We start from the raw sequence: 14,021 nt of genomic DNA on the forward strand, positions 1-14,021 counted from the left end.
GGCAGGCTTCCGGGTGCTTCAAAACGCCACTGAGCACATTCATTGAAATGATAGCTGGGGGCGCGGCAATCTGCCCTCTAGTTATATTATACCTCTATGGTATGTTCATACCGTCCGTCCAAATCACATTTCTTTGGGTCTATCCCAGATTTGAATAAGATTGCTTTGATCAAGTCAGAACAGCATAAAAAAAAAATTGAGAATCAAATTTGAACCACATTCCTAGTAGGTTGTAATTGTGTGTCTACAGCAGTGGTGGAAAAAAGTACTCGCATTTTTTACTTCAGTAAAAGTATCAATACTGCAATGTAGAATGACTCTGTTACAAGTAAAAGTCCAGATATATTGGCATCAAGATGTACTTAAAGTACCAAAAGTAGAAAGTGCTCATTATGCATAATGTCCTATTTCACAAGTATTCAACAACAATATTTTTAAAATAGCTAGGCAAGGCAAGGCAAGATGTGAGCTTGTAGATCTGCTATTTACAAATGGTCGAAATGTATATAGGGCTGAAGTGGTTAATGTTTTGTAATAGTAATCAAAAGTAACTAGTCACTATAAAGTTTTCAAATAATTGTAGTGGAGTAAAAGTACAATATTTGCCTCTGAGATGTAGTGGAGTAGAAGTCAAAGTACTGAAAATTGGGATAGTACTCCAGTATAGTAAAAAAAATGAATACCTCAAAACTGTACTTAAGTACAGTACTTGAGTAATTGTACTTAGTTACTTTACACCACTGGTTGTAACTGTGTGTCTACAGTAAGTCTGGACACTGAATGATATACTTTGTTGTACAACGGTGTCACATAATTACAAACTAGAAAAAGTGCTCCTCGGAGCTCAGGTCTCCGCCAGGTCAGGTACGTTATTGTGGCCTCCTGGTGGCGCTATAATAGGCCAATGTGAAAAGGGTGGCATTTCTTCTTAGGCCTTTCACGGCAATCAGACACTACATTCATGATTTGAGGCATTTTGTTCCAAAAATGTGTTTTGCTAAATTAGACCTGCTGGTGGCGCTATAACAGGCCAATGTGAAAAGGGTGGCATTTTTTCCTCGGCCTAGTGGGAATGTGTGTGTGAAATTTCACGGAAATTGCAAGCTGTGTGTATACTTTGAGGCTTTTTGTTCAAAACGGACCAATCCTACAAACTTTGGAAGCCAACCTTAGGCAATGAGGATGGAATATGGGAAATCGGACAGATCCGTGTTGATCACATGACTATTAGAGATACTGTGTACCGATTTGCGTGACGTTTGGATAAAATTTGTAGGAGTAATGTCAAAAAATGGGTTTCGCACAAATCGGCCTCCTGGTGGCGCTATAACAGGCCCATGTGAAAGATTTGGGCCAGAGGTTCTGAATTGGTATCGAGGGAGTGTGTGCACAGTTTCGGAGCCACCGGGCCAACGGTGGCGGAGATTAGCTGGTGACAGACGGATGGACAGACGGATGGACACACACACACACACACACACACACACACACACACACACACACACACACACACACACACACACCGACACACACGCACACACACACACACACACACACCCCGACACACGCGCACACACACACACACACACACACACACACACACACGGACGGACGGACGGACAGGGGGTAAAACATACTATCTCGCCATGCCTTTGGCAGAGATAGACAATAACAGTGAGGAGTGCATGTCAGTCCCTATAGACGAATCCACAGACGCGCTTTCTGTAGCTGCCTGTAGACGGCCATTGCTGCGGTGTCGTGTACGCGTAGCGTTGACACCGCAGCAATGGCTGCGCGCAGGGCAGCGCTCCGTGGATTCGTGTATAAAGGTCAGATTTGGGAAACAGATTGAATTGCCTGCAGTCTGAGCAAAGCCTGAGACAGATTGCATCATCATTTACGGGGTTAAAATAACAGAGAGAACATAACAGCGTCAGTGGTGGAAAGTCCTCCCTCACTACATTTACTTGAACACTTTAGTAACTAGTTACTTTTCGGATATAAATTATGATATAATGAAACATACATTAAACCACTTTAAACCTATTTTATACATATAGGCTATTTGAAAATAGCCGATCTACAAGCTCACAACGCGTCGCATCGCGACGCGTTGTGAGCTTGTAGATCTGCTATTCTCAAATATTTAGTACTTTTACTATTGGTACTTTAAGTAAATTTTGATGCCAATAGTTTTACTTTTACTCAAGTCGATTTTTAATTCTGGACTTTTACTTGTAACAGAGTATTTTTATATTGCAGTATTGATACTTTTAAGTAAATAATTTGAGTACTTTTCCCACCACTGAACAGCGTTCATATGAAATGGAGGCCATGGAGTGAGATGGAGGCGAAAACATCCTGATTCACTGGAGATAACGTTATGAGCAGCTGATAATCTGTCAACGTCTCTCTCTGCTTCAGATCAGTATTTCTACATTGCAGTATCGATCCTTTTACTTAAGTATAACATTTCAGTATTTTTCCACCACTGGCTGCAGTGAGCAGCCAGTGGTGGAAAAATACTGAAATGTTATACTTAAGTAAAAGGATCGATACTGCAATGTAGAAATACTGATCTGTTACAAGTAAAAAGTCCAGAATTCAAAATGTACTTGAGTAAAGGTATGAAGTATTGGTATCGAAATGTACTTAAAGTATCAAAAGTAAAAAGTACTCATTATGCAGAATGTCACCATTTCACAAGTTTTCAAATGAAAATATTTTGAAAATAGCCGATCTACAAGCTCACAATGCGACGCATTGTGAGCTTGTAGATCGGCTATTTTCAAATGGCTGAAATGTATATAGGGTAAAAGTAAAGGTACTGAAAATTGGAAACACTCCAGTAAAGTAAAAACCTCAAAAGTACAGTACTTGAGTAAATGTACTTGATTACTTCACACCACCGACTGCATCCTTGTTGTTCTGCTACATCTGTCTAAGAACAAGTGCATTACACAAGACAGGAAACAGCGTCAAGTGTGATTGTACGGCCCCTGTGTGTGTGTGTGTGTGTGTGTGTGTGTGTGTGTGTGTGTGTGTGTGTGTGTGTGTGTGTGTGTGTGTGTGTGTGTGTGTGTGTGTGTGTGTGTGTGTGTGTGTGTGTGTGTGTGCGTGTGCGTGCGTGCGTGTGTTAGCGTTGGGTGGAGAGGTTGGACATCCTGACTACAGAACCCACTATAAATACATGAGAGTGTAAAGTCAGTCAGTTACAGGTTTAGGTGTTGATATACTGTAGGACCACTGGTTCACTGACTTTATTGTCACATCACAGGTTTAAACAAGGGGGGGGGGGGGGTTCTTTTTTGGTACATATATATTCCATTATGTGTGGTCTTCAGGAAAGGGAAGAAGAATTACAGAGAGAAAAACAGAACAAGGAAAACAAGTCAGATTTTCAAGATATTTAGAAGGCTAGAAAGGACTAAAACTAGATAACTATAGGAAACAAAGAGAGCTGGTATAGAAGCAGCTTATCCTCCTGCCATCCTGCCACTAAGGAGACTCCGGACATCAAATTATTGTCTTAGGAATGAGACAAAAACTAAAAAACGTCCATGAATTCAAGGCTCCATGGGGTGACTAATCGTCGATAGAAAAAAAAGGCATTTTGAGGGTGAACTATCCCTTTAAAGAGGCTAGACTATATCAGTACTTTGGTGCCCACTCATTTCCCAATGCTGAGGCAAAATGATAAAAAAATATGTATATATATTTTATGCCTATAAAATGCCTATTTTGGGTAGGCCTCTGTCATTATAGGCAACATTGTGAGATTTAAATGCCCACACACACGTTTACCAGCTCAAAACACGTTGCATTGTGAGCTTGCAGATCGGCTATTGTCACTATGAATACAGGTATGTCTTAATAATATTTTGACTCGCCCATCGGTGTGTCTTGGACACTAACATAACTACCCAAAGAATCCCGTAGCCTACATCAGTGGTTCTCAAAGTGGGGTCCTTGAGAGGGGTTCCAGTAGCCTGGTAAACCCTCCCTCCAGAAATCTCATTTCCATTTGATTTCAGGAGTGAGTCTGGCCTGAACGCCCATTCTGCAATATTGGCGGTGGGCTGGAGTTGGGCGGGAGTAATACCGTTGACTGACAACCCCTTCAGCCAATGATCGTTTTCCCCTTCAGCCAATCAGCAATTCATTTTACCACTTCCAGACTATGTGACGCAACGGGACTTTTGAGACTTTTGTTGCCTTATTGGGATACATGCGTGTACACTCCCCGCCCCTGCCGGTTCTCTAAATTTTATTTTTAGATAGGCTCTGTCATGATTAATTGACCACATATATGAAGTTAAACAACTAAATTCTATCCAAACGATATCTTAATAGTAAATTCCGTGCCTCAAAAATGAAGTTTGAGAGCGTTTTAAAAACGAAAGTAAGAAGTGAAGGCACTCGGACAACAACAATGGCTGCCGTTCGTCTTTTGTCGGCTGCACTCAGGGTGCACTCGGCTTCATTCGGGCTCACTCGAACTCGCCTCCTGATTGGCCAACTGTCGCTGTCAATCACAGAACGATGAGCGGCGACGCTGATAGGCTCGGTTATTTGGTAAAGCACTAGAAACCCCCACAATGGGCGTTCAGGCCAGACTCACTCCAGAAATCAAATGGAAATGAGATTTCTAGAGGGAGGGTTTACCAGGCTAGGGTTCCAGGGGGTCCCCAGCAAAATCATTGATAGTTAACCAGAGTAACTCTGAGAGTGCACAAATGGAACCAAGGGTCCATTTGGTTTTCTTATATGGGGGGGGTTCCTAGTATAGCATATCTTTTCAAATGGGGGTCCTTGGGCTAATATGTATCAATTTGGGGGTCCTTGACGTGAAACAGTTGGAGAATCTCTGTCCAACATGACTTTGTGCAGCATGGACACATTGAAGATCCTCCTTGGCTGTAGAACAGTTTTTTTGGCTCTATAACAGTGGTTTTCAACCTTTTTCATATCAAGGTCCATTTATTCTGCATTTGAGCCACAGAACCATAGAACCACACAGAATATTCCGTTGTCGTTAGATAATATTTTGTCCACAATTCCATCCATGCTGTATTGATGTTGGTACCAATAGCAGAGATAACAGGCAAACGTTAATCAAAATAACAATTCTTCTACATTCTCTAATTGTGTAGACATCTTGTAAATTAAGTAATGCTGATGTTTAACAATTATTTAACTCCTGAGAGCGTAAAATGAAACCAAGTGGACCCTTAAGGGTCCATTTGGTTTCATTTTACGCTCCCAAGAGTTAAAGATCTATAAGGGTCCATTTGGTTTCATTTTACACTCTCAAGAGTTAAAGATCTATAAGGGTCCATTTGGTTTCATTTTACAATCTCAAGAGTTAAAGATCTATAAGGGTCCATTTGGTTTCATTTTACACTCTCAAGAGTTATAGATCTATAAGTGTTCATTTGGTAACCAACTCTCCATCATTTACCTAGGGACCATCTGGAACCCCCTCAAAGGACCACTGGTGGTCCCCGGACCACTGGTTGAGAACCACTGCTCCAGAAGCATATGGTGCAGTGTGTGTAGACGCATTGAGGATTCCTCTTAGAAGGATATTCTGGTGCAACGCTCCACTAACAGGCTGTTTCAGCACACATGATGGAAGCTTCCCTGCAATATTGGTTTCCGTCTTTCTTTTTTGGGTTCCTTCTGGTTTCATCCAACTATAGAGACCGACTGTAGCGGTTTTTCCACCGCCTGTCCGTCCGCCCGCTGTCAAGATCCTTCTAGCAACGGAGCAATTTAATGTTACACAGCATGACCGCCGCGTGTGTTTTATGTCAACAATTCACAATTTATAGTTTAGGAATTTTAGCAGACGCTCTTATGCAGAGAGAATGAGGGTGAGGTGAAGTCTGCAAAATGAGTTAAAGGTAGGGTAAGTGATTTACTTTGGTTAAAATAAGTGTTAAATAGCTCTATATTGTGATACTCATTGCCATAGAGTGTTTGTTCAGTAACAGGAGTCTCCCATGTCTCTCCAGCTCTTTATTAAACAGAAAATGCATTTTCAGTGCTCTCGCCTGATTGGCTTAAATGTTGTCACCTACCTGAAAATGTACTATATTGTGTTTACTAAAGAGCTGGAGAGACCCCTGTGACCCAACAAACACTCTGTAGCAATGATTACTATCAGAATATAAAACTTTAAAGGGGCTACACCATGAATTTCATTTTTTTTTAGGTTTTTAGTATTTTTTGGGCTCCCCAGTGTCTCTTGTACCCAAAAAAATATTTTTTAAAAACATTCAGTCATTCATGCTCATTTCATGGATTTCCTGAATGGGCGTGTCTGAACAGGCCATTTCAGAATGGCTGTGCAAGTGATGTCACTTGCACAGATTTTGCATTGACGATGGCCAGACAGAATTGCTCAGTAGCTCCCCCCTGCCCAATAGGACGTTTTGGTATTGCAGCTGAAAAAGCTTGGAATGACAGACAGTCAGATTGTGAAAATATCTGGATGTTTTTTAGGCTTACAACCTGTTTAAAACGTATTAGGGGGCAATATTTATATATAATATATTTTTTTTTAATTCATGGTGTAGCCCCTTTAACCTTTTAACAAAAAACAAAAAAATGACCCAAAAAATATCACTTACCCTACCTTTAATATAGCATAAAAATAAATGTAGCAACTTTAACCCTACGTATATACATAGGGCTATTTTCATGAATCTTGAAAGAAACATTTTGGAATATTTTTGAAAAACCCCAACATATCTTCAGATGGGGGGCCGCAGCCAAATGAACACATTCATTTTGGGGTCCTTGTTTGAGAAGCAGCTGTGCCAGATGAAGATCAGTGCACATGTTAACCATGAGCATTGTTTTCATGTGGAAAACATAACTGCTGGCAGGTGATTGAGACCGGAGCGGAGCCGATCCTAGAAGGAGTGTTGTGTTTGTTCAGATAGTGTTGTGTTTGTTCAGATATGATGAGATCCTGGTGTGTTTGTGTGTGCTTCCTTCAGAACTCATGACCTGACTACCACAGGTCACGTGACCTGACTACCACAGGTCACGTGACCCGACTACCACAGGTCACATGACCTGACTGCCAGAGGTCACATAGACCAATTATTTGTTTACAAACATTGAGACTGGACGCACAGGTGACTGTGTTTCATGTTATCAATTCCCAACAGATCCCCAAACCTGCTGTTTCGGGGTGCACTGGTTTCACTTCATTCAACCCCCTCTTGTGTGTTGGCTAGTGGGGTGCGCCCTGGCGAGACATATATACTTCATCGCGCAACGGTATTGCGTGCCGAGAACAGCTGACATACGAGCTCACAACTGTTCACACTGTTCTCGGCACGCAATACCGATGCGAACGCTGCGAGCTTGAAAGTCTGCTATTCTCGGCCGTTCTCTGGGCGCGACACCTTCGCGGGACGGAGCATACATTAGGCTTGACGGGCTGCAGCTGCGCGAGCCAAGCAGGTTCTGGTGCCATGATCATAGAGCGCTCCCTCAGTTCTTATGGTCATAGAGCGCTCCCTCAGTTCTTATGACAGCCACTGGAGGTGGGGTTTGAATTGGTTTGAACTGCTTTGAATTGTTATTATTGTTTGCACACAACAGAAACCAAGGATTACATATTTCAGGAGCGAGAGATCACAGTAAAAATCCTAAGCATTCTTCCTCCACACTGGGAGAAAAACAGCATCTGAAAGTAAACAAACGTTAAAGTAGTTTGTTGCTGTCGGGCAGAAACCTCGTATCTCCATATTCTCCATTATATTCTCCATATAACCTTTTTTTCACCCAAAAACGTATTGATCATACTAAAGCATAAGAAATAGCAGATCCACAAGCTTTCGTAGATCTGCTACTTTTGCAATTTTTTATATAATTTTGATTTTAATATTGAAAAGTAACACGTTTTGGACATAGTGAGGTTTCCACCCGACATAGTGTAACTTTTTACATTAAACAAAAGTTATTTTTGACGTTTTGACTTCCCTGCAATCACAGTCACAATGTAGGCATTTATCCAGAGTGACTTACAGTAAGCAAGGTAAACACATACATCAGTGTAGTGCCTCAGTAAACTAGGATCACAGGTGAACCAAGAACCTACAGTAGAATTAGTCTAAACAATACACTAGCAAAATAATAATCTGTACATTGATACTAAAGGAAACACATTTTTTCTTTTTGAAAATAACCATTCCACTTTTCTTTTTTTTTTAAATACCCTAACTGCAATTTATTGTCGTGAGTGTCTGCCCCCGACACCTGCACCAAAATATAACAGGCATGGGAAGATGTGCTGGAGATGTATTTATATTAAGTACCATTTCTGAGGTTGTTATTGTGTTCCTTGGCACTATGGTGCTACTGGCGGGAACAATTTCACACTAACATATTATGTAGCCATAACCACTAAAACCCCTATATATACTTTATTCACCGGGGTACCCCAGGGGTCTATATTTGGGACACTCCTTTTTTCCCTCTACACTAAATCTCCTTGGCAAAAATAGCCGATATACAATGTTCACCAATTTGTTTTAAAGCTTGTTTAGATACAGTAGGCTATTTTCCCTATTTGTTGGTTATAATGTATTTCTGTATGTTTGGATGACGTGGGTCCCTTCCTAGCAATGAAGTGGAGTCAGAAGTACAATATTTGTCTTTGACATGTAAGTAAGTAGCCTTTGGAAGCAATGGTTTCCCGAAGCATGTGGTCCATAGGGCATGAGCCTATCTCCTGTTTCTGTAGCGTGAGGCAGCTTGATGTACAACTACACCCCCTGGACATGACGCTAGTCAAGGGCCTTACCCCCCACCCCAACCCTTGATGACGAGTGCCAAGCAGGGAGGCATTGGGTCCCATTTTCACAGTCTTTGGTATAGTGACCTGGCCAGGGAATCGAACCCCGACCTCCCAATCTCAAGGCGGACATTCTATCCACAAGGCCACTGAGCTGTTGAGGGTTTGATGTAGTGACAGTAGTGAGTTTAAGTCATTTCGCAGAATGTTCGCCTATTATGTCATGCCCACAACAGGGACACGAGGGTTGATGAAAGAAATATAAGGTCCTGTACAAATAATGACAAAAATAACAGGGACTATAATTACTACTACTACTACTGATAACATAATTAGCATTTTTCTACTTCATATGGCAGTTTAATAGTTCATTAAACTGCCATCATATCAATACTGTGGCTGCAGATATTAATTGTGTGTGTGTGTGTGTGTGTGTGTGTGTGTGTGTGTGTGTGTGTGTGTGGGCAGATTCCGTCACCTGCGTCTCAAACAGAGGAAGCTGAGAGATTACGCCAGCGAGATGGTGGATCTTCCCAAGGTACTAAACTACACCCCTACCGATCCACAAGCGTCACGCCACACGTCACATCGTTACGCGTTGTGAGCTTGTAGATCTGCTATTTTCTAAAGATTTGTATACATTTTATACATTTGAAAACTTGACATGCACAATGAGTACTTCTTACTTTTGGTACTTTAATTATATTTTGATGCCAGTACTTTTACTCAAGTAAATTTTGAATTCCAGACTTTCACTTGTAACAGAGTATTTCTACATTGCAGTATATCGATACTTTTACTTAAGTAAAAACCTTTGAGTATACTCTTCCCACCACTGTGCGTGTTATGTTGGCAGATGCAGATGATCATGTGTGACCTGAGCGCCAACTGGAACAGCTCGTACCGAGAGCTGGAGCAGAGGATCGTGTCCATGGAGCGCAAACTGGACGAGCTGGGGCGCTGCTTCCAGCAGACCACCGAGCTACTGGCCGCAGCCCTGAGGCTACGCAACAACCAGGAGATCAGGTAGAATAAACCTATTAGCTACTGGCCGCAGCCCTGAGGCTACGCAACAACCAGGAGATCAGGTAGAATAACCCTATTAGCTACTGGCCGCAGCCCTGAGGCTACGCAACAACCAGGAGATCAGGTAGAATAACCCTACTAAATTAGCTACCGGTTAACCAAGACATTCAGGTAGAACTAGAAATAGTGCTCCTCGGAGCACAGGTCTCCGCCAGGTCAGGTAGGTACACTGCCATGCCATACTGGGGGCGGCAGTGGCTCAGGGGTCGAGTGGCCGGTAGAGCGGCCGGATGGTGAACCGTGAGGTTCCCAGTTCGATCCCGGGCTCCCCCAGAGTTGGTGTCGAAGTGTCCTTGAGCAAGACGCTGAACCCTTAATTGCTCCCGATGAGCAGGTTGGTGCCTTGCATGGTTTCCTCTGCCATCGGTGCTGAACATAGAGAAAATGAGTCTGTAAGAGGCTGCTCTGTGATATAAATATATATATATTTATATCCATGTGTTGATTGATTGAAACCTTTATTTGAAGGGAAATCTATTGAGACCATGTAGGGCCTCTTTTTCAAAGTTCAATGTTATCCACAATCATTTAGAAACTGTAATGCAAACACACATGGCTAGTTGAGGCAGACAGCTCCTGGTCCTGGCTGTGTCAGGTGGCCTTTTTCAATGCTAAGTATTGTATTCAAAGCTAAGTATTGTATTTGATCATGTTTTTGTCTGACTTTCATCCTGCTTAGCAGGGTCCAGTAGTGACTGAGAATCAGTCACAGTTGTCAAAATAAACCGTATTCACAATGTATCTTCAATTAAATGATTCCTTTCAATATGTGAGTTATCTGACTGAACAAATATGCTTCAACGGTCAATTGTTCTGTCTCAAATGGTTTATTAATGTTTTTGTCTCTCTCTACAGGTGACATATGGGCTATAAAGGCTGATTTATACGTATTTGCTCGCTGGTGTCGCACACCTGAAAATGGTAGATCTGCAAGCTCACGCGCGACACATTGTGAGCCTGTAGATCCACTATCTTTCAGTGTGCAACGCGGCACGCAAACCAAGTATACATCACGCATTAAAAGACTATCAAAGACTGGAGAAATGGGACAGTCCGTCCGTCCGTCCGTCCATCTACTACTGCTTATCTGGAGTCGGGTCGCGGAGGCAGCAGTTCCAGCAGAGAGCTCCAGACTGCCTTTTCTCCGGGCCCACATTAGCCACTTCTAGCTGGGGGATCCTGAGGAGGAAGAGACCATACTAGCTGCCCAAACCACATCGACTGGCTCTTTCCACGTAAAGGAGCGGTGGCTCTGCTACGCATCTCTCCAGGACGACCGAGCTTCGTTCTTATCCTAAAGTGCAAAACACGCTGCCTGCGGCACGCCCATCGACGTGCTTGAAGTGCCGCCCGTGGCACCGACAGGCTGTTGTGACGTTCACCGGCAGTGTGTTTTGCACTTAGAAACACTCATTGAAGATGGATGGGATACTGATTCTGTTCTAAACAACCTGGGAGGTCGGCCATGCCGACAAGAGACCCTCGCCCTCTGACTCCAGAGCTGGACGGACGGCGCTGTAGAAACCTCCTTCTGCCATGTCAGTCACCTGTGTGTCTGGACGGCTCATGAAGTGTTGGTTCATGTCAGTTGTATTCATGACTATGACTTTCATGTCTCCAACATGGACTACAGAGGGCCTTTAAACGTGTCTAACATGGACTACAGAGGGCCTTTAAACGTGTCTAACATGGACTACAGAGGGCCTTTAAACGTGTCTAACATGGACTACAGAGGCACCAACACTCCAAGGCTTAAGACTATGACTTAAATGTCTCTAACATGGACTACAGAGGCTCCAACACTCCAAGGCTTAAGACTATGACTTTACATGTCTCTAACATGGACTACCCAGAGGCACCAACACTCCAAGGCTTTAGACTATGAATTTAAATGTCTCTAACATGGACTACAGAGGCTCCAACACTCCAAGGCTTAAGACTATGACTTTAAATGTCTCTAACATGGACTACCTAGAGGCACCAACACTCCAAGGCTTTAGACTATGAATTTAAATGTCTCTAACATGGACTACAGAGGCTCCAACACTCCAAGGCTTTAGACTATGACTTTAAATGTCTCTAACATGGACTACAGAGGCTCCAACACTCCAAGGCTTTAGACTATGACTTTAAATGTCTCTAACATGGACTACAGAAGCTCCAACACTCAAAGGCTCGCTGTCTAATGACTCATTAAGTTATGTATAAATCAGGCTTTACTTTATTATATCTCTTAATTCTGGGATTTTCTTTTATGTTTTGGGAGGGATTGCCTGTGGAATAAAGTGGCGACTCTTTCAAAGGCCAAGACCACTTTGGTAGAGGTTTGGGTTGTGTAGTTACCTTGCCATGATGTAACTCCTAAGGTGGACAAGAAATACAAAATAATTGCTTCATTGATAAAAAAAAATGTATCATTCAAAATATGCTCCTCATTGACTTACATTGCACGGTGAACCAGCTCTCAAAGTCACTCTTTTAGCCCATAAACGAACACAAACCATAGTGATTCATACAATATAGAACATCACCAAACCCAGCACTGTTTGTTTTTTAAATAGAAATGTCAACTTCCTGTTGATTTTACTATTTGAAGTTCCGGATCCACGGATCCAGTTCGGGATTTCTTCCGCATAAAAATAGGATGTTTTTTTAAAAGAAGATTTAAAAGAAAACAGTGCTGGGTGTTGTGATGTTCTGTATTGTCTGAATCATTGCGTTTGTTTATGTGCTAAAAGAGTGACTTTGAGAGCTGTTTCACCGTACAATGTAAGTCAATGAGGAGCATATTTTGAATGATACATTTCCAATCAATGGAGCAATTCTTTTTGATTTCTTGCCCAGTTACATCATGACAAGGTAACTACACCAGTGGTTCTCAAACTTTTGCATGTCAAGGACCCCCAAATTGACACTTATTAGCCTGCGGACCCCCATTTGAAAAGATAAGCGAGGGACCCCCATAAGAGAAGATTTTTACTGCTCTAGCAGTGATGGTCTTGCCCTTTAAAAGGACATGGTGCTGTGAGTGATATATTTTGGTTCAAACAAGTTTTGTGTTAAGAAGTTAAAGCTCTATATACTGATAATAATCATTGCTGTATATATAGTGTTTGTTCAGTAAATCTAAACTGTCTATCCAGCTATAGGAAGAAAATACATTTTCAGGTGGAACACCAAATCTAATCAGGGGAGAGAACCCCATCAGTGTACCAGTTTAATCTACTTGTTTCATCGCTTCTAATTTCTCCTGATTGGATGAAATTAGTATCCTGACCTACACATGTATTGCGTAAGAGCTGGAGAGACAGGGAGACCCCTGTTACTGAAAAAAACCCTCAATAGCAATGATTACTGTCAGGGTATAGAGTAGGCTACAGAAGTCCTGACGTCACTTGTTCATCCCCTGGTTCGTAAAGTAATTTCTCTATGGAGAATAACATTGGGTCATCATAGAATCGTCTCATATAAGAATTGTGGTCCAAAAATAAACAAACTGTCTCTATATTATCAGGGAGGAGGTTCTGTATCGTTTATGATAGTCAGTCACTTATATTTGATACAGTCTGTTTCTGGCGAAAATGTAACTAATTCGGCGGAATATATTAAACATGGCTGTCGGTTCAGAGTGGTGGCGATGTAGGAACCCACTTTAAGAGTCTTTAAAACACAGTGGTTCTCACAGTGCGGTCCAGGGACCCCCCTGCGGTCTTTGAGGGGAGTTTCAGGGGGTCCTCAGCAGAGTAAAACTTAATGTAGCATCAAAATCAGTTTAACCACTTCAACTGGTATTATATACCTACGTTGTTTTTGATTTTTTTAAAGATTTTTGAAAAGTCTTGTAAAACTTTGGAATCATTTTGTAAATCAAATCTTCTCTTATTGGGGGAGGAGGGGGGGGGGCATGGCACAAAATATTTTCAGATGGGGGTCCGTGGCCCAAATCCACATTAACGTGGGGGGTCCTTGACATGAAAATGTTTGAAAACCACTTTTAAGCAAGAGCCTGGGAGAGGTTGTGTTAGCGGCACTATGAATCTATCTGCAGTCCAACAGCTCTATCTAGTGGTGAAGGGTATGTATGTAAAAGTTCGGGACAGTAAATTTGGTCGATTATTTC

At 42.1% G+C, this 14,021-nt stretch overlaps 1 protein-coding gene across 1 annotated transcript in view; it reads left to right on the forward strand.

Moving 5' to 3' along the window:
* Positions 1-13,646, forward strand: part of kcnn4 (potassium intermediate/small conductance calcium-activated channel, subfamily N, member 4) — a 52,401-nt gene extending 38,755 nt beyond the window's left edge. The window contains exons 7-9 of the mRNA XM_084052628.1: positions 9,284-9,353; positions 9,672-9,841; positions 10,757-13,646. Coding sequence (XP_083908754.1) covers positions 9,284-9,353; positions 9,672-9,841; positions 10,757-10,760 — 244 coding nt within the window. The 3' untranslated portion in view covers positions 10,761-13,646. The remainder of the gene's footprint in view (positions 1-9,283; positions 9,354-9,671; positions 9,842-10,756) is intronic.
* Positions 13,647-14,021: the final 375 nt, after the last annotated feature.

Source organism: Gymnoscopelus microlampas (assembly GCF_963454915.1).
Source record: "Gymnoscopelus microlampas genome assembly, chromosome: 3".
Classification (NCBI taxonomy): domain Eukaryota; kingdom Metazoa; phylum Chordata; class Actinopteri; order Myctophiformes; family Myctophidae; genus Gymnoscopelus; species Gymnoscopelus microlampas.